This window comes from Falco peregrinus, chromosome 1, assembly GCF_023634155.1.
Source record: "Falco peregrinus isolate bFalPer1 chromosome 1, bFalPer1.pri, whole genome shotgun sequence".
Lineage (NCBI taxonomy): Eukaryota > Metazoa > Chordata > Aves > Falconiformes > Falconidae > Falco > Falco peregrinus.
Genome location: NC_073721.1, coordinates 47,855,106 through 47,875,813, shown reverse-complemented (window position 1 = coordinate 47,875,813; position 20,708 = coordinate 47,855,106). Strand labels below are relative to the sequence as shown.

The 20,708-nt window shown below is 39.9% G+C and overlaps 1 protein-coding gene across 7 annotated transcripts in view; it reads left to right on the top strand.

The window, feature by feature from the left end:
- The window catches only part of SEC16A (SEC16 homolog A, endoplasmic reticulum export factor), a 31,646-nt gene that overhangs the window by 2,970 nt on the left and 7,968 nt on the right, over window positions 1–20,708 (top strand). For 3 of the 7 annotated variants that reach the window (XM_055797353.1, XM_055797348.1, XM_055797360.1), the window contains exons 2-21: window positions 1,728–5,603; window positions 6,172–6,299; window positions 9,331–9,416; window positions 10,360–10,495; window positions 11,287–11,485; window positions 12,573–12,750; window positions 13,510–13,652; window positions 14,511–14,572; window positions 14,795–14,933; window positions 15,183–15,425; window positions 15,752–15,849; window positions 16,557–16,638; window positions 16,827–16,944; window positions 17,198–17,309; window positions 17,583–17,688; window positions 18,184–18,324; window positions 18,440–18,553; window positions 19,204–19,408; window positions 19,610–19,858; window positions 20,551–20,639. In XM_055797353.1, the coding sequence (XP_055653328.1) occupies window positions 1,803–5,603; window positions 6,172–6,299; window positions 9,331–9,416; window positions 10,360–10,495; window positions 11,287–11,485; window positions 12,573–12,750; window positions 13,510–13,652; window positions 14,511–14,572; window positions 14,795–14,933; window positions 15,183–15,425; window positions 15,752–15,849; window positions 16,557–16,638; window positions 16,827–16,944; window positions 17,198–17,309; window positions 17,583–17,688; window positions 18,184–18,324; window positions 18,440–18,553; window positions 19,204–19,408; window positions 19,610–19,858; window positions 20,551–20,639 (6,429 nt within the window). In that variant the 5' untranslated portion in view covers window positions 1,728–1,802. The remainder of the gene's footprint in view (window positions 1–1,727; window positions 5,604–6,171; window positions 6,300–9,330; window positions 9,417–10,359; window positions 10,496–11,286; window positions 11,486–12,572; window positions 12,751–13,509; window positions 13,653–14,510; window positions 14,573–14,794; window positions 14,934–15,182; window positions 15,426–15,751; window positions 15,850–16,556; window positions 16,639–16,826; window positions 16,945–17,197; window positions 17,310–17,582; window positions 17,689–18,183; window positions 18,325–18,439; window positions 18,554–19,203; window positions 19,409–19,609; window positions 19,859–20,550; window positions 20,640–20,708) is intronic. The other 4 variants (XM_055797384.1, XM_055797393.1, XM_055797374.1 and 1 more) reach the window with 4 other exon arrangements.

The following is a 20,708-nucleotide window of genomic DNA, read 5'->3' as shown; positions in this document are numbered from 1 at the left end:
TGAAGACAAACGCAAGTAATGCATGAAACTAAGGAGGCTTTCTATTTAATGCTGTTCTATTGAATTCAGTTTCTGGTTTTCTTTCACATTTTAACAAAACACAAATTTTAACAAATTTACAAAGCCTTAGCTTAAGATATGGCTGTGAAATAAATGAATACGGGGGAGAAGTTGAGAGGCGGTGTCTCTGTTGGCTGGTACCTCAGGCCCTCTAAACGTAGGACTGTTGAGTTCTGCAGTGATGAGTAGACAGGATTTTTCCCTAGGGTAAGTTGTACTGATGTCTGATAAAGTCTGTGTAGTTCATGCTGTCATACCAGTCAATTGGAATTTTTTAGTTCTAAATCTTTATGAAGTACATGTAGTCACACAGTGGTCACTCAATATGTATTTTTGCTAACCAGAAATCAGAAGTGTTTCTCATTTGAATTTCTGTATAGCTATTAAAATTTTGGCTTGATTACAAACATCTGAAACTTCTGGCTTCCCATTTTGTTACTCTTACTGACAAGATGCTGAATCTTGAAAAAAACCCCAACCTACACAAAACACAAACAACAAAAAAAACACCTTACAAATTGCACAGCTTTTGTCTGTCTTTTATAAACAGAATTGCATCTGGTATGAAACAATTTCTGTGGGCATTTAACTTTGCATTATATAAATGATGTTTGTTGTGTATTACTAGAAACCAAGACTATCACGTTGTTGGTAAAGCTTCACAGAGCTGAACTGGGCAAGTACTGAAGAACTCCAGTTTTGCCAGCTTCCCTTCTCCCCAGATTGTTAAGGGGTGATAAAATTGAAAAAATAAGTGTTCCTGATTAATTTACTGAACTTCCTGTGTATTCCTGTGTTTGGAGTTCTTGCTGGCAGAGTTGGAATACTTCTGTGCCTGTCATTTCCACCCTGAAATACAGCTATAACTCTGATACTGTGCCAAAGTCCCACTAGTGTTAAAGTGAGAAAAATGATTAATTGAAAGATAGGGGCAGTTGATTATCTTTTATATTCTCAAATGCAGTTTTACTATTGTGCAGCATTCATCTAGAGGAGAGAAAATTTGTGATGAAAACCCAGTTGCCTTTCTCAAAACAAATAACACTAATGTCCTACACAATGTTTTCTTTATTGAAACAAAAATGGACTGTGTTCTGTTCAGGGGAATAAGATCTCATGAATTCTTTTTTGAGGTGCTTCTCATCTTACCTGTAAAAAGGTCCATTCACACTGAGCAGCAGCGCAACAGAACTGAAGATCTTCTCTAGTAGAATTAGTTACGTAGTAATTTCTCAACTCCTTACAATTAGATTGAACTTGCCATAGTGTTTGCAGGTTCTGTTGCGGGCTGACTGCTGCTGTGCCTTGTCTATGATGCATGCTTCTGCTTAAAACAATTTTGGGGAAATATATCAGTATAATTCCGTCAGTGCTTTAATGGTCTGAGATTTTAACATTTGTGCAAGACTGAACTGGGTTTAATTACTCAGAGCTATTTGTTAATACGGTTGTTAAATAATGTGCATTGTTACCACACAGCATTAAGCTTCATTAATACTGGATTTGGATTTAGAAATACAATGTTATGTATAAGTTTTTTATACATTCTGGAGAAAAGAGATTTTCCACTTCAAATTCTTAGAGTAATTTTGTTTCTAAACTAAAAATTAAGTGCTGCATGTATTGTGAGAAAGGAAACTGACTTGTCATCTGTTTTGCCTTAACAGGTTGGGAGAAGGAATCTCTCTACTGCATCCACTACTAGTTTGTCGACTAGCATCTGACCCTGCTAGAAGGCCATCATGCAGCAGCCTCCACAGACTGTTCCAGCAGGAGCTGCAGCTCCACCTCCTGCAGGCATTGCTCGGAACATGTACTGGAGAAACAGCTCACTCAGTAAACGAGCAAATGCAACAGCTGCTCCAGTGCAGCCTGTGACAGACCCTTTTGCATTTGGCAGACAAACTCCACAGGGTTCCCCTTTAGATAATCCATCCAAGGGCAATGCATTGGTTATGCAAAGTTCTTCCCCAGCAGTGTTTCCGCAGCCAGCCATTATCCATACTTCACCATCACATGCAGGGGACAATCCTCATGGACTGCATACGTCTTTATCAGCTCCTGTATCTCAACCAGGAATAAATACCAGTACGTTTTCTAACGTTCCAATTCCTTCACTGTCCCCAGGATATATTATAAATAGTACCACAGAAGCGCATCCAAATGCAGATCTTGGACTCTGTGGGCCTGCAGTACCATTACATTATAATACAGGAGCGGCAGTTGAAAATTCTTTCAGTGTGCATCCTGGAATGGTGTCTGCATCAAACAAACCTGGAGGTAGACAAGATGTTGGTAGAGACCCAAATGATGTTCCTTCAGGACCCAATGCAACGGCACTCTTCCCTCCACCTCCTCAGCAGCCTATGTCTCAGTGGAGGCCTGTTCAAAGTAACCTGCAGTCTCCAGTTCGAAATTTTGTGCCCTACCCTGAGCCGTCTTCTCAGATTGACGTTCATAACGTTTCTCAGTCCTCTGTTAGTACTTCTCATCCTCCTCTACAGGCAAATTTACAACAAGTTCCTGTACACCAAGGTATTCCACAAAATACCACGCAAGCGCCTTTATCCATTGGTTGTGAAAAGAATGGGAAAAATGGCTCTGCAAATAGCAGTCATCACATGAATAGCATCCAGCCTGGAAATGTGTTTAGGCAGAATACAGAAATGACTAACACTTGGTTAAGTCAACCATACCAGGAACAATTTTGCCCACAGCCACCATTGCAAGATTCCAGTTTTGTCATTCCCACAGCTCAGGAAAATAACCCCCAAAACCAGTCTCCAGATATGCCTGAAACATCGAATAGACCTGTTCCCGCAGATCGAGATTCAGGAACTCTTTCCATGTTTTTCAAAGGGGATGAGGCAGAAAATGAAGAAATACTTTCATCTGAAAAAAATTACGTAGTTGAGAAAACGGAGTTTGATGCTTGTCAGCCACATTCGGCATCCTTGTATCACCAGCCAATGCATCCTCAGCGGGTTGCAACTAATGTTCTCTCTCAGGCGCAGATTGGTACAGGTTCAGCCAGTGAGATGGTGCAAAAAGGAATGGATGCCCAGTACTTTTCTAAAATTGTAAGTCAGCAGGAGACGCAGGCCGCTAAGCACTCTATGTTTGTTAGTGATGACAAGGCATGTATAGGTGACCCATCTGGGAATGGTGGCTCACAGTATGAAAACGTTGAGAACCTGGAGTGCATTCAGAATCAAGAAGTGCTGCCAAGTGAACCACAAAATGCTTCATCCCCTGGTGCTGGTCCTGATCTGTACAGATACGGTTCCTTTCCAGGTCAGATGCTTCCAAAGAATGCTGTTGTGAGCCATACTGAAGGAGGACCAAATTTGGAGGCACCCGATTCGTTACCTCATCCTGTCCGACCAGATAGTGTATCTTCAAACTATAGCAACATTAGCCATAGGAGCGCTTCAAGCTCAGCAAGACCTCAAGAGCAAGTCGGTACGTTTATTCAGCAAGAAAGTGGGAAGCCTGATGAAGAATCTTCTGCTGGCTTCTTTAAACAGATTGACTCTTCTCCGTTGGGAGGTGATTCAAGTGAGCTAAACCTGGGCAAGAGCTACCATGGTAATCTATCCCAGCCTCCAACTCCAAGTCCTCCTAAGCCCACAGGAGTATTTCAGACAAGTGCAAATAGTTCTTTTGAACCCGTGAGGTCCCATGGAGTTGGTATAAAACCTGCGGAGATTGACCAAGCAAAGATGGTGGTTGAATTAAGAGAGAACCACTCAAACCAAAAGAATATCAAGAAGAATACAGCTGTGCCGGCTGCATCCCCAGGCAATCTTGAACAGCCACCAGATAACCTGGAAACTATTTTCATGCCTCAGGTACACCCACTGCCTCTTGCAGTCGCTGGTGAAGCTGGAAATATGTTGCACTCGGGGCCTGTTACGGAAAACATACAATCAATATCCGAGAGAAGGTCCTCAACAAGAGCTCAGGGAGCAGTTAAAAAGTGTGATAGCCCAGCAACAACTTTGTGGGCTCATAATGAGTTACCTAATTTTGGGGGAAATGTTCTTCTAGCTCCTGCTGCTCCTGCAGTGTATGTACCTGCCAAACAAACTGTAGAAGTCATTCAGCCACCAGAAGAAGGCCTGTCTAATCAGCAGCCAAGTAAACCAGGGACTATTGCTGTTCAGCTTTCCCAAGATAGACATATACCTTCTGAGAATCTTGAGAATCCTCCCAAAATGGGAGAAGAGGAGGCACTTCAGTCTCAGGCAAGTTCTGGTTATGCAAGTTTGTTGTCTTCTCCACCTACAGAGTCTTTGCAGAATCAACCTATCCTGATTGCTCAGCCTAATCAAAGTTATAACTTGGCTCAGCCAATTAATTTTTCTATTTCTCTGTCTAATCAGCTAAGCAGCAATGAAAACAATCAGCCAATGAAGGACTCTGGGGTTGGGGACAAGCCTGCGATGGGTCCTCAGACTTCACATGCTGGTGGGATCATTTCTGGTGAAAACGTGCCATCACCTGTCATGCAAGTTGGATCTCTGTTAGTTAATGCACTTCCAAATACTAATCTGTTAAAACATAATGTATTACAAAGCCCTGTTAATTCCTCTGATACTGCTTCTAATCAGCCGGCAAATTTGCTTATGAAAACTCCACTTAATTTGGCTCCAGAAGGGCAAAAGAATGTTAATATGGAAGGGTTTATTCCTGAATTTGCTAGCAAGCCGGGGTCTAGCTCATCCATTTCACCTGGGACAAATATTGCTGGTGCAAGTCCACTAATCCCCCCTGTTAATTCTGTAATACAGGCTAATAATTCTGCAAATCATTCAAATAGCAAAGAAGAAGTTGCTGGAGTGCTCGACTTCACAGTGTCACGGACGTTGGAGAAAAGCAGTGCAAGTAATTCTGTGCAGGTGCATAATCAGTCGCTTTCTGGTGGTCCAGTATATCCTCAACAGTCAGCTGGTAGTAGTGCTGGTCAGATGCATCCTGAGATGCATGACAAACAACATTTCTATCAACAGGTGACAAAAGATGTACAGCATCAAGCTGTATCAGACAGAGCTGTACAGGGAGCATTGCCATCTCAACCACAAATGCAAGCAGCTCAGATGCAGCAACCAGCATCTTCTGGGCAGTCCTCAGTTCCTTCAAACTACCAGGTGGCCGCAGGGACTAAAGCAGTGCAGGCATCACAGCAGCATGAGAACCAGGTGCTGAGTAACCATCCCCAACCTGTGGGTCCCCAAGAGGCAGATTCGGTGCAGCTGACAACAAGATATGATCAGACAAGTCCTGATAAGCAGCCAGCATCTGGACAGCTGTCGGGTGCTCCAGCTTCCACAGCCCCTTCTACCACCGTCAGTCAGTCAGTCATGCCAAATGTGCAACAAGACCTGCAGCGTCCATCCCTGCCTCAGACTCCTCAGGATGCCTTTGGTCCACCCCAGAACCCTTACTACTACTACAGACATCCTTACGACGCTTATCAGCCTCCATATCCGCCACCTTATCCTCCTGCAGACCCCAGAACAGCAGCTCATCTTTATTACATGGTAAATTTTTATTTCTCCCTTCCTCCCCCCTCAGTATGTATTGGGAATTTTCATCTTTGAATTAAGAATGTAAACCATTGTGCCAGGATCGCTTAGTATAGCATTCACATTAAGTATTTAATTGTCAGGAAAATCCAGATAGGAATAACAAAACTTACATTACAAAGTTTATAAAAAGTTAAAGTAGTTGCTAATACCGATTCCAGTTGGCAAAGATATCAACTGACAGCAATTTATTTGGTTCTTTGGAAAAAGCTGGCAGTTATAACTGTCTTAGCTGCCCAGATGTTCAAATTTGATTCCCATCTGTTGCCTGAATTACAGACAGCATGGTTGCAGAGCGGTCAGACTGCTTTTAGTGCAGGCATAATGTTTTTTTTTCTTAAGTTTAGGATATTAATAGACTTGAATATAACTTGTCACAACAGGTATCAAAAGCTATACTGTAGTCCATTGATCTGCATCTCTTCAGGTGTCACAGTTGCGTGTGTGGTGATTTCTTTGTTTTTAAAGGTTTATTCCTGCAGGTGGGAAACCTCTTATCTTACATGCCAATCTCTTTTTCTAGGAGGATAGCTATGGACAGTATGACCCACGGTACAGCACTGGTTATATGGAACCTGGGAGCTATCGCTATTCTGAGCCTGAACGTCCTAGTTCCAGAGCCAGTCACTGCTCTGACAGGCCACCTTCTAGGTATGTAATTCTTAAATTGAGTAAAGATCTGGTACATCCTGAAGCAGTGAGTATAACGATGCCTGTTGCAGTTTTATAGCATAAGCTGCAGTGAGGAAGTTCAAAAACTCAGTGTGCTGCCATAGGAATGGACCATATCAAATGCCATGTCTAAAAGGATATGATTCCACAGTCTTTTCTGTTGCTAAGCCTTATTACCCCTTTCATCCAGATCTCTGGGTGGTTGTTGGCATTTCTGCCAGGCAGGAAGTCATCGCAATGGACTTGGTGCTGAGATTAGCTCTTTTTTTATGTGTGCTGTGAAAGAGCAGTGTAGGCCATGGGTTTGTTAATACGTGTTTAGTTTATGGCTAGCACTTAAAACAGTGGCCCTAGTTTGGTTAATAAATGGCACGTTGGTCTGTGATTTGCCCTGCAAGCCTAGCAGTATGAGTGGCCTGCTGATGTATGTTTGTTATGTGTATATATGATGTATATTGTATATATGGTGTTTCAGGTGTTCAGAAGAGAGTGCTGGTGAATCAGGTGAAAACATCCTGGTGCTGTGTCAGATTATTTTGTCTGATGATTACTTCAGATGTGTGGATAAGCTTTCTCACAAAACTCCCAAACTGTGGTCCATGTAGCAGAGGTGCTGTGTGGGCATGTTTTGCCCGCTGACTTCACTACAGATTTTGATGCAGGTGGCATGTGAATTAGGAAAACTTAAAAGCCCTGGTCTGGCTGGTTATATGAAATAATAAATTTGAGAGGAGAGCAATACATTCAGATGCTACTTGCAAATGCTAAATAAAAAGCAGAAATGGAATCTCTAGTATTTCTCAAGCAAGAAGCAGCAAATTACCTTCCAGGGATTACTACTTTCTGATGATTATTGCATAACTGTTTTGTATGAACTTCAAACTAATGACAGAATGTTAATGTTGCATTATATAGTGGGTGGTTTTGCAGGTTTTTGAGAGACAACTTTTCTGGAAATGAGGAAATCCTTTGTAGCATTTGTCTGGTTTTGTTGGTATCTTCAAATCTTGATTTCAAATCTTCAAATATTTTGATTACCACCTCCAGAAGATTATAGGTGTGTATTGGCCTTGGAGTGCACATGTAGCTACAGCCATTGTTTTGATAACTTTTATCATCATCTTAAGTAAATCTGTGCACTGTGAGATCTTGTAATGAGATAACAGCCTTTAGCAGCACTTCCCCTGGTGTGTACTCTTCTTGTGTACTATTTTTATAAGAGGCTGAAATTCCTGTAGGTGGTATTGGGCAGATCAAAGCCTGTTAGAAGTAGCTCTGTCGGTGTTTGTGTGCCATGACAGTGCAGTCAGATGTGGACTGTGGTATGGTATTGCAGGGCAACGGAGCCAAAGAGTGGCAAAGTCAGCGTGATAACGTGTCTGAAATTTGCCCTTAATGTACCAGTGTTGATGCTGCAGCTTTGTAAACGCTGTTTGGGGAGGGGAAGGGAACATCTTTCTGAAGGAGTCTGAGAAGACTGGTTGGGTGGATAAACCTGATGTGATAAGATCACATCTCTGCAGAGGTGGGTGCTGTGTTAACGAACTTCCCACACATTCCAGGGTGGAGCATCACTTGACTTGCTTGGCTACTTTGGAGTTTGCACTATCAGTTGTATGATCAGTTGTAGAGGAGCGTGAAGGTTCCCAGCATTCCACACTGGCATTAAACATCTTTACCTCCTGTAGGTGTATGTGTATATCTATGTGTGTTTGTGAGTGTATACACGTGTGTAGATATAAACATACATGTATATACATATATGCGTACATATGTATATGTAGACATGTACATTTTTCACCTAACATTCATCTTCTGCCTTTTTTCAGAAATTGTGGGATGGTGTCCTAAAAATGGCATATAATAAAGGCTCATGACTTTTCAAGTGACGGCCACATCTTTCTTTTTCCATCAGACGTACTCTAATTATCTTTTGTATCTGCACTGACTCTTACTTTGATGTGTTTTAGTCAGGTTCTTGCACTTGTTCTGTTCATTTGGAGAATTGCTATTCTAACACGGGCTCTGTAAATGAGTATTTTCTTCTATTCAGTCCTCTCTATTTGCTCAAATAAAAAGCAAGGCTTTCCTACACGCTACTGTCTGTCCAAGCCTATTGAGAAGGCTAATAACCCAGAAGATGCCTGGAATTAGTTGTGTAGTGGTGTGCTGTGTTACAATTACATCTCAATGCTCTCATTTATTTGTCAAAGTATTAAATGTATGGATGTGCTAACGCTACAAAACGTTGCTGAATCTACTGAAAAGCAAGATTGAGAAACAGACTGAGTGCAGAATGAAAATAAAACATTGGGATTATGGTAGTGCTAACCATCATGTTAGTATTCTGTGTGCTTGCCAGCCACAGATTTGCATCAGCTCCAAGTCAAACAAGGTGGTGCGATACTGAGTTCTTTGGCCAGGTCGCCAAAGGAAAGTGTAGTCCATTTTGGTTCTGTTTCTTTTCCAACTGTATTTAATGCTGGTGACAGATGCCACAATGGCAGCCCTGGAGACTGAAACTTTCTGTTCAGAATTATCTGTGAGAGTGCTAGTTCGTGTCCTGACCCATTTTCATGACCTCTTCTCCAGACTGTAGTCCTCTTTTCGTCACTGTAAGATGTATAGCAAAGCACCATTAAAGTTGAGGGAGCAATTATTTCATTACTTGCTAAGTTACTGACTTCTCTGTTGAGACAGTTCAAAGGATGCTAATTATAGCAGCAATTTTTGTGATTAATTGTCTGTAAGTAATTAAACTTATCACCGAAGCACTTTACAAAAATCACTTACTTGTGGTGTAAGGGCTGACAGCTTTTTATGGCCCACAACAATTTAGTGATATATTGGTTTTTAAAGTCTTTATGATTCCTTGATTTCCTGTAAATGCGTTATTTTAAATATGAAACTCTACCTAATCAGTTATGGCTTACAATTCTTCATATCTCCTGTTGACTTTAGAAGAGATTGAAGGACGAACAATAACTTTTACCTGTGCGCTTTCTTTCAGACAAGGCTATACTGAAGATTATTATGCAAAAAGTGGATGGAGTGATTATTATCCAGGCTATTACTCAAACTCATATGATTATGGAGGTAAGGTGTCAAAATGAACTCTGAATTTTTTATAGAAAATTGCAGATTTAAACAAAAATTTATGGGGAGGGGAAACTTTAAGATAAGAGAATTATTATGCTTTTTCATATTAATAAAACTTTTATCCTTTCCACAACCAGCAAGAATAAAATTGCACTTGCTGAAAATTGATCTTTGGGCCTATTTCAGTTTGTAATACCATTCTTGTATGTTTTTTATTTAGTAGCAGTAGTAAGTAGAAAATAGATTGATTTTTTTTCCTCACTACCAGCCTTCGTTTTGCCTTTCCATTGTGAAAGAACACCATTGAAGTCTACAGAATAGTTTTCTTCAGTGTGCTGCAAACACACTCACTGGGGTGCATCCTTGGTGTGTAACTTGCAGGCAGACCTCTAAAGCAGATTTTAGGTGGATGTAAACTGAAATTGACTGATGAGTAGAGTTTGGTTTTGTCCATAATTATCTGAGTGCTCACAGAGACATACTGGTGTTTGTAATCTGAAGAAAATAGCTTGTATAGTGCCTGGGAGGATTTTAAGCAACATCTGTCCACATCCTGAGACATGACGCTCTGAAGACCGATCACAAAGATTCTGTTAATGTTTTTTGAGTTATTACCATGTTATGATCAAGTTTTAAAGTTGTTAGAAAAGATCTATCTGTCTGATGGTAAACACTGTCTCTTCAAGTGTATCTAGCTAGCTATAATCATGTTTCTCTGAAAGGTGTGAAATCTGTTTTTAGGGGTGGGTGTTTGTTTTGGTGTTTTGTTTTTTTTTTTAACTAAAAATGAGTGGACATATTTATGTAGCTTTAGGTACATTATTTTGGTTTTGCTATGTGCTTCAGGACCAAATCAGCATGTAGTTAAAGAGAAAGGAGTAGAAAAAGGTTATAGGCAACGGCTTCCAACACCTAAACCATTTCTTTCTGTTCTCCGAAGATCCAAGTCGCTGGGAACGTTACTCATCAGCTTATGACCCCAGATACAGAGATCCTAGAAGTTATGGTCAGAGGTATTGGTATGATGCTGAACACAACCCTTACCAGAAGAGAGAAGCATATCCATATGGCAACAGGTTTGTCCATTCCATCCATATTCTCTCAGTGCCCATTCTAGACCTAGGGTAGCACACAGCCTAGGCACTGACGACAGTCAGAGAACTAGTGTGTATGTCTGAGTCAAGGTGGAGGATCTGGTATTCATTTCTTCAGGGCTGAGTCCCTCGTAGTTAAATGTGTCATCAGAAAATTAAGTTATGGCAGTAAGTGTTAAGGCAAAGGCTGAGGCTTTGCTTGTGCCCTAATAGAAATGCTCTGTATTTGCTGAAGATCTGCCCCAAAGCCTTCAAAATATATGAACTGTTGTGACAGTTATATCAAGCATCAGAATTCCAGGGTATCACGCAGCTTTGTAAGTAAAATCCTCTCAATACTCTCTAGGAATGTAGGTGCATCCTGTAACAGACTACTGAAATGCAGTATTACACGTATTTCACAGATACATGTCGCTAGTCCTTTCTGTAGCTTTAATGTAGGTCATTGAGGAAAAACGGATAAGCTGTCATGTCACTCGTAAGAAAAGGATTTAAGGTAGTAGGACTTGTTTTCAGAAGAGGTGAACATTCTGTGGGTTTTCCCAGAACAGTCTCTTGAGTATGATGTTGGTCTTGATCTTGAATATTCTGGATAAACTTCTTAAAGAAACATCAGTTTGTTTTCTGTAATGAAAATCTCAGTCTAGGGAATAATCTAAAAGCCCTTCTGAAGTTAGGTACAACTCTCTTCTTGACTGATAAGCAGTGAAGTCACTTTCCTCAGGGATATGGGTGGCTATGTTCATTTTTTCTTTGTATGTTTCTTTGTTCAGACATGACCAATATGAAGATAACTGGAGATACGATCCTCGTTTTACTGGAAGTTTTGATGATGAATCTGAGCCCCATAGAGACCCCTATGGTGATGAATTTGACAGGCGCAGCGTCCACAGTGAGCATTCTGGTCATAGTCTCCGTAGCTCCCGCAGTGTTCACAGTCACCAGAGTAGTTTCAGCTCTCGCTCTCAACAAGTGAGTTTCAAATGGTCACATCAAGTACTCTTTTCAGTTGAGTTGGGGCTTTCTCGATTTTGGGGGGTGGGTGAAGCATTAGAAATACAGAAATATTTCTGGGTTTAGCTTGAAAACTTTTATTCTGTAAGTTAAGGCTGTTTTGTAATATAGTTTTGAACTTAATATTTATCACAGTTGTCAAGAGAACTTTAACCAAAATCAGCACTCAGCTGTGCAAGTTGCCACACACAGAGAAATGGAAAATTTCCTCTACTGAATCCATTTACTGTTTGTGAGAACTTTGCCCTTACTGTGCTTGGCTGTAGTTGATAATGTGTCTGGCTTTGTGTTATGTTGTTTTTCTCATCACACGCATGAATGCTATTACTGAACTTGGGATCTGTTAAAAGACTAACTCCATATTTGTATGATGCTATTTTGACTTTAAAAGCAAAACCCAAACCTAACTGATCACTCATCTATTTATGCCATAAGTACAAATACCCGAAGAACACAGAGAATATTTGAGCTATTTTTGAGGCACAGTCTTTGCTAGTGGAATGTCATTTTAGCTGTAGTCTCATGTGTTGGTTCATCATGTTACTTGGAAGTTTAGGTGTTTTTTCAGCCTGAATTCAGATTCATTTAGTAATATTGAAAGTAGTACTGGAGATTATTTAGGCATCCATCATTTTAATCAGTTGAGATTTTCTGTCAAAGTGTTACAGCAGAGGTGAATGTTGGTTCTGATCCATAGTTGCTGATACAGAACCTGCAGCACATTCTGTGATGTTATTCTTCACACAGGCACATAGACATTCTGTTGTGAGAGAACTGAACATACATGGATGTGAACAGGTCAAATGGTAGTAAAAACGCTAAGTGAGAATGTTGAGATACTAATTATCTTCTGTAGCCCATTGCTGCAGGTGTCTTGCAGGGTAGCTTTTTCAAATGCAGTGGTGTAGTAAGCCTGGTTTACGAATGGTGTAAAGGATTTCAGCTGGGTGGGGGAATGCTTACAGTCTTGAGTCGTGCTTGCAGTATTGCTTGCTTTGTGTAACTTCATGCTCTCTGCTAACAATTACTAATATGATCTATTCAGAGCCAGCTGTATAGAAGTAATCATGATCTAATGGCTAATACATATGAAACTACTGCGCAGGGAGTGTTGCTCCACACAGATTACCCATATGGTGGATATGCTGCTAACTTTGATGGACAACAGCCTTTTACAGGTTATGGCTACCCGACTGAAACTGGATGGTCAGCTGTAGAACAAGGTATTGGCACCCTTGGGGAAGGAGGAGGGAAGGCACTGTGCTTGTGAGGTTGTCTGCCAGTAGTAGTTTGCACTTATGTTAATATTTGTAGTGTATGAGTTGCCTTTCTTGTATTCATTGAGCATGTTAACAGGAAAAAAAATGCTGGTTTACAGTGTATGTGCACGTGAACAAAGTCTTGTTTCCTTTTCAATTAAGGATAACTTACTTGCTGAAACCTGGGTATATCACAAAACAGTAGCAGCTAGACAGTGTTTGCTATGAAGTACTGCATTACTTCTATTTGTAAATGTCTTTTTAGGTAGATTTTTAACTGTGCTGCTTGTGCTTCAGGGGGAATGATTAAAGCTTAACTTAAACTTCAGATTTTTCCATAGTTTTTTTCTTGTCCTTGTTTCTCCGGAAAAAGTTTTTTCCGGAGTATGTTGAAGTAGATTAGATCTTTGAAGATGTGCCGTATATCTGTACAGAGATCACAGAAATGTGTCTTGATATGAACAATCAAAGCCCCTGCATAGAAAAAATAAGTGGATTTTGAAGTTTTATAGTCTAGTTTTGTTCTTATTGCAAATCTTCAGAAAATCTTTGGGACTATAATGGAGCAGATCAATTGTAGCTTATAAAGTTTAGCTAAATTGAATGGCAGGGTTTTTTCTACTAGTACTTCAGGATTACTGAATTGGATAAATACCATCAGCAAGTTCACTTAGTTGCAAGACAGGGTACTTGTTCTTACTTTAGCTTTTCTTCCCATTTCAGCACCTTTAAGGCCCTCAACACCTGAGAAATTTTCAGTGCCTCATATCTGCGCAAGGTTTGGTCCTGGGGGCTTCCTAATAAAAGTGCTGCCAAACCTGCCTTCAGAAGGACAGCCAGCTCTGGTTGAAATACACAGTATGGAGGTAAAGTTTAAAAGAAAAAAGGGAGGTGGTGGTGGAATACAGGTCTGCCTTTTGGAAAGGGAGTGGGGAACTTGGGTCTATAGCTTCCTGACTTTTTTTAGTATGTGAACACGTAGTTCTTTTACCTGTTTGGGCTGTAACCATAAGAAAAACAGTAACTTGAAAAATTCTTTTCCTCTGAGAGATGAGGTAATCATGATCAGATCATCTAGCTCCTTATTTGTTCAGGTAAAATCCTTACATCCTAGAAGAGCTGGGAGTTGTGCTGGTTTATTTCTCTGTATTGTGGGTCATAGGGACAACACTGTCCTCATACATTCTCTGCAGGGCTGAGGATTGTGTGTCATCTAGGTGGACTGGGGATTGACTGGGGATTAAATATCATGGGTATATTTTCATTCTTCTTGTGCAAAGAAATGCAATACTCAGTTTATGTAAAATATATGGAAGGATGGGTTTACGTGATGAGGGTAGAATTCATTGTTAAAGTATCACTGTAAGGGAGTAGAGTTGTACAAAAGTACTAAAACAGCATCATGAAAATTATTGGACTTGGCAGTGTTAGGTTTATGGTTGGACTCAATGTTCTTAAATGTCTTTTCCAGCCTAAGTGATTCTATGATTTGATTCTATGATTAAGGAGATATGAAGAAGATCTTTGTATTTTGCTACGGAATGACTTCCATGTAAAGGAGATTTCGTAATTTATTATCCTTGTGCAAACTGCAAGTTATCATATGTATTTTAAGAGCAATAGGCTTGATTACACTATGGGTTATGTTCAGGTCTGGGGTTTTATTGTTAAAAAGAAAAATTCATAATTATAAGAATTTCTTACGGATTCTCTTTGTTTTTTAGACTATGTTACAACATTCCCCAGAGCAAGAAGAGATGAGAGCATTTCCCGGTCCTCTTGCTAAGTATGTTCTTACAGATTTCAGAAATAACTTCAATGCATTCAGAATCCATTTCATCATTGTCCGCAAATTACAGGATTTAAACTAATTGAAAATATTTGTGACTTTTCACATGCTTAAATAATACATAAGCTTTAAATTTGTTCGTCATAGTAATCACAATAACGATCTGAATGTTAACATTTGTCTCATTAAAAACTTTCTTCTTTTTTTTTTTTTTTTCAGGGATGACACCCATAAAGTAGATGTTATTAATTTTGCACAAAATAAAGCTTCACAGTGCTTTAAGAATGATAATCTAATTGACAAAGAGTCTGCAAGTCTGCTTTGGGACTTTATTGTACTGTTGTGCAGGCAGAATGGGGTATGTCTCACTGCTTGAATGTTTATCTATCCTAAAATATTTTATAGGCAAAGTGGTATTTATGTAAAAGACAGTAATAAAGTTACTTACCTTGGAACAGTGCACAGATTGATGGAACAGGTAAACTGGTCACTTGTCCTGAGGTGCTGAGAGGTGCTGATACTCACATGTTGTTGTTGAGGTGATAAATAAAATGAAGGCAATGTTGAAGTAAGAGTAATTTTTTTTCTTTTTTCTCTACATGTGTAGACGGTTGTGGGAACAGACCTGGCTGAGCTTTTGCTGCGAGATCATAAAACAGTGTGGCTTCCTGGAAAGTCACCAAATGAAGCAAATTTGATTGATTTCACTAATGAGGCTTTGGAACAAGTGGAAGAGGAATCTGGTGAAGCCCAGCTCTCATTTCTCACCGATAGTCTTATAACCACAATTGACAGTCTTGAGAAAGAGACAGAGAGATTTAGGGAGTTACTGCTTTATGGCCGCAAGAAGGTGAATGCGTATACTGTTGTTCCAAATACTGCATGCATCTTATTTTGTTTACTTACTTTTCACAAATCTTAAAGCTCTAGGTATCAGTTAAAATAATTTTTGCAGCTTGCAGTGCATATGATGTTTCATGGCACTGCCCTACAATGATATGGAAGAACGTTATGCCCTACAGTTTATAATATAAAACAAAATTATATTCATGTGTTAGCATTTGATCTAAACAAATACTTTTTCATTCAGTCACAAAGTACTACTGTAAAACAATCATTGTTGATCTGAATAGTATGTTAAGCTGTTTCCAGGAAACTAATTTTTATATTAATTAGGATGCTTTGGAGTCTGCGATGAAGCATGGTTTATGGGGTCATGCTCTGCTACTTGCCAGCAAAATGGACAGCAGAACACATGCAAGAGTTATGACCAGGTACTGTTTTCCTTGTTGATTAGTACAATATGACTACCTATTCTGCTAGAGGTAGAGATTTGGTGCTCAGAAATCTTAATGTCAAAAGCCTGAGTTATCCTTAGTAGCTCATGCAAGAATTATGCTTTCATTTTACCTGTATATTCAGTTGTTCTCTGTTACTTTTTATTCTGGGGCCTTCTGGCCATAAATCTGAGAAGTTATTCTATGCCACTCATTCTGTTTAAGAGGTGTTTGAACAGTGTCATATGTGGCCTTGCTTGACAGGTGCTGTTAGTCAGGCTTTTAAAAAACTGTGCAAAAAAACAGCTGCCAACTTTGTTAAAGCCAGGTAGCTCTGTCGTACCCTTCGTTCTCTTTGCCTTGAAGAAGTAGATGTGTTTGTGCACGCTTTGTCTGCAGACAGAAAAACTTTCAGCTTCCTGAGCTTGTGAAATCACGTACCAAGTCTCCTCGGCTGGCTTGGGAAGAACCCTGAGATTTTTCCTGGCTTGGACTACCTTGTGTCAGAGTGGCAGATCCAGTTAACTAGTAACATTTTGCTTTTGAACATTATCCACTGGGCAATTGCTTAATTCAGTGTAGTATTTGCAAACAGCACTTCCTTCCCTTAAACTAAGCTAGATTAACTACCACTGAGTGTTTGAGTACATCTTATCTGCTCACCCCATGTTTTTGCTTTGTTTTTCTGTATAATGTCTCCGTAGATTTGCCAACAGTCTCCCAATTAATGACCCTCTGCAGACTGTTTACCAGCTCATGTCTGGAAGGATGCCAGCTGCATCCACGGTAAGATGCGAGTGTGAGCTGCAGTTGAGACTAAAGAGGTACTGCAGTTGAGTAGTGTAGTTCACAACAGTAATATTTCCATGTGCTTTTCCTAGAATGTCAGATAAGTTGTTTTGGTCCTTTTTAGGTTGAAACACCCATGCAGAGCTCCAGTCACTGATTTGACTAAGTAATTCTTCTCATTTTAGTGCTGTGGAGATGAGAAATGGGGAGACTGGAGGCCTCATCTAGCAATGGTGTTATCCAACTTGACCAATAATGTGGACTTGGAATCCAGGACCATTGCTACCATGGGAGACGCTCTTGGTAACTCTTGGGGAATGAACAGGGTGATGATGACTGAAGGAAAAGCTTTCTGAAAGCTTTAGTTACTCAGCCTTTTTTTTTTTTTTTTTTTTAAACAAGCTATTGCTGTGTGAAATGTAAAGTGGAACAGTTTTATATGGCTGTGTCTGTTGTGAAGGTGTTTGAATGCAAAGCCAAAACAATATGGGACACTGAATTTACAGTGTGCACCCAAGAGGAAATATCCTGAGTTCTGTCACATATTTCTCTACAGCTTCTAAAGGCCTGCTGGATGCTGCTCACTTTTGTTACCTTATGGCCCAAGTTGGTTTTGGAGTTTACACAAGGAAGACAACAAAGCTTGTCCTAATTGGATCAAATCATAGGTTTGCCTTTTTTTTTTTTTAACACAACTTTTTAGATGAAAAAATGAAAGCTTAATGGCTTCACAGACTGTGTTGCACTGCTGCCCTTACCATCACTAGCCACAGCTGGTTTTGAGATAAATATTTGATGCCCTGTCCTTGTTCGAGGAGAAGTTACTGAGTGTCTTAAGAGTGATGTTTCTGACTTCATTTCTGATTGATGGATCTGTATTTATTGTCAGCATATATAATCTCAATGTTAAATAATTTTTTTCCTCTCCCGTTTCTGAATAGTTTGCCATTTTTTAAGTTTGCCACTAATGAAGCCATTCAAAGAACAGAAGCTTATGAATATGCACAGTCGCTAGGAAGTCAGCCTGGCTGTTTGCCCAATTTCCAGGTGAAGAGCTGTTTGTTTCAGGTTTGGGGGGGGGGGGGGGCGGGGTTTGGCAAGTTTTATGTGAGGCTTTCATCTCTCATGTTCTGTATTCAGCATAGCAAATATTTTATCCATTGTAACGTGAAATATTAATGGATAATGTAGTGCAAGATAGCTTTTTTCCTCTTGTCAGTTAAATCTACTTTTCACATTTTTCATAGATGTATTCTGAACTTCTGAATTTTAAGTTTTGTTGTCATTGTAACTCTATATTCCTAAAGAAAAATCCAGGAGAATTCGCTGGTACTGGCTGTTAGACAAATAGATAACTTCCATTGGGTACACTGGGTGGAAGAGCAGAACTGAATGCTTTTTCCCTATTTTTCTTTTCCTGCCTAGTATAGATGTGATAATGGGATATCTGAGCTTTCAGCTGAAGTGAGAGATTGCCTTTCATTTGATACTTCTACAAATGTTCTGATCACTTAGTTTATTTCACCTCCTTGCATTCCATAGGTTTTCAAATTCATCTATGCTTGCCGACTAGCTGAAATGGGACTTGCTGCTCAGGCTTTCCATTATTGTGAAGTCATTTCTAGAACTGTCCTTAAAGATCCACATTACTATTCACCTGTACTTATTGGGCAGCTAATCCAGGTAACATAAGGAAGAGTGAAGTATTTGTGGCTTCATATTGTAAGTGATAACCTGTGGTTAAAGTTGCATTTTGTTGTCTGGTTAACCTAAACTTTACAATGATTCGGTTTTTTAGATGTCATCACAACTACGCCTGTTTGACCCACAGATAAAAGAAAAACCAGAACAGGAATCTTTTATTGAACCTTCATGGTTAGTAACGCTTCGACATGTGGATGGACAGATCAAGGTACAGAATGTACTATTCAACATGAAGTATTCTCTTTTAAGGATTAGTGTAAATCCAACTTTTTAAATGGTTTTGCTTATACTGCTAATCACAGAAACATATTAAGTGACCTTATGGATGTATTCATGTTGTGAAGTGCAAGTGTTATGATTTAAACCAAGTGGATTTACCACACTTCAGTGCCCTAAGATTTAATACCAAATAGTTAAAGGTAGTGTACGTTATGAGACAGGCGTTTTTTAGTACCATAATGCAAGGGGAATTGCAAGGCTTATTGGGTTGTAATAACTCCTGCTGTAAGCAGATGTTCTGCTTGCCAGGAAAAAAAATGTTGTGTTTGAATTAGTCTAACTAGTTCATAACAGAGTGGAAATAATTGCCATTTATTTAGAGATCTGTTAGAAATTTGAACCTTGAGCTAATTAACTAAGCTTCCATTTGAAAAACATCCAAACAAAACTTCCCAAGAAAACTTCAATTGATTTGTTGAACTTGGCCTGCAAATGGCTGACGGCTCCATTTTTTTTGACTAAACGCTAAAAAAACCCCTGTGTGCTGTTTTCACTCTTTAAGTTTTCCTTTGCTGTATGTTCCCTTGGTTATGAACTGAATGTCTGGTACAGTTAATAAGATCTTGCTTTTTTGTGCAGGAGGGTGCAATAGCTTATAACACAGACAGATCCACCCCACCACCATATGCATGTAGTACACCAAGCTCTGAATTAGACCATGCTAGTCAATGTGATGGAGCAGGAGTTGGCCGTGACATGGGTCCAGGTGCTGAAAATGCATTGTTAGCATCCTTATTACCCAATATGGCTCAACAGATGCAAAGTGTGCAGCTGATGCCTTCAGGTTAGTGTTTCATATCCTTCTTCATGACAGAGAGAAAATAAACTTTCCAGGTTTCTGGTATAAGAAGCTACTTAAGAGGGTGGTAGAAACAGTGAGATTTCACTTCTGCATTATATCATTTTATTTGTAGGGTAAAAGGTTCATATACTAGAATTTCTTTTTAGTTATAACTTCTAATTTCTTTTTTTTTGTGCGCTGCAGTACCTCAGGCTGCCCTTGATGGGTCAGCTGCTATGATTCCTCCTGGTGACCAGGAAGCTGTCCGAAGTGTCCCTTTCTATTCAGTGGCTTCTCAGCCTATTGGTCCAGGACCTGGCTTTGCACCTCCAGGATTTTCAAATCCATATGGAAATGAACCATCACCCCTGTATTTAGGGTCAGCACTACCACCAGGAGGACCACCACAAGAAATTGAACCACGGTCAGAAGAGCAGATAAACCCAGAAACAGGTCTGGGATCTTAAACAGCTTTCCTTCCTTATAAGGGGAAAGAAGTATTTTGAGGGAAAATGCAAAATATCTCAATATTTAGCAAATAGTAAGTCAAGTCTTGGGTAATGAAATTTAAACCATGTAATGGCACAGAAACATCTGTGCAAAGTTACAGTGTTTATCCTGCTTATTTGGCTTTAAATTAAAAGAGAGGTCAGACTTGGCAGTTCATGGTTTCGACCCTAACAGGTAATCGCTGAGTGCACAGGGGCTGGCAGTTCTGTTTGCAGGGTCTGTGATTGGAGCCTCTGAGCATCAGTGTCTGGGACGCAATAAGTTCTGATTCTGTGACAGGAGAACCTAACACATGAGACAGCAGGCATACACAAGTTTGGCAGAGCTCTGTTAGAGATGTGAAGAACCTTTTAGTGCTCCATACAGATGGTTGCATCTCTCAGCCTGCTCTAACCTGTGTTTAGAACTAATGTAATACCCATGCAGAAGGGAAAAAAAGAATCCTAGAAACTGCAGTTCATGGTCTTTAAAAGACCAGGTTCTTTCTGTCACAAAACTCCTAACTAGTGAAAGCTGTTGTGTTGTGTTGTTGTGGGATTTGGGGACGCTTTGGTTTTGGTGGGTTTTTTTCATTGTTGTTGTGTGTCTGTCTCATCCCGTCCTCCTCACTAACATAATCTAATTTGTTTTTTAAGGAACACAGAGAATTGCCCGGGAGTCTCCTTCACAAAGCTCTTTCCCTGAACAAAGGGAAGAGGATTTCTATGGCAGAATGGCTAGCATGGTATCTTTATTTCATACATCTTTTGAGCAAGTGTCAGCTGCATGACAGACCTTTGCAAACAGAGTATAT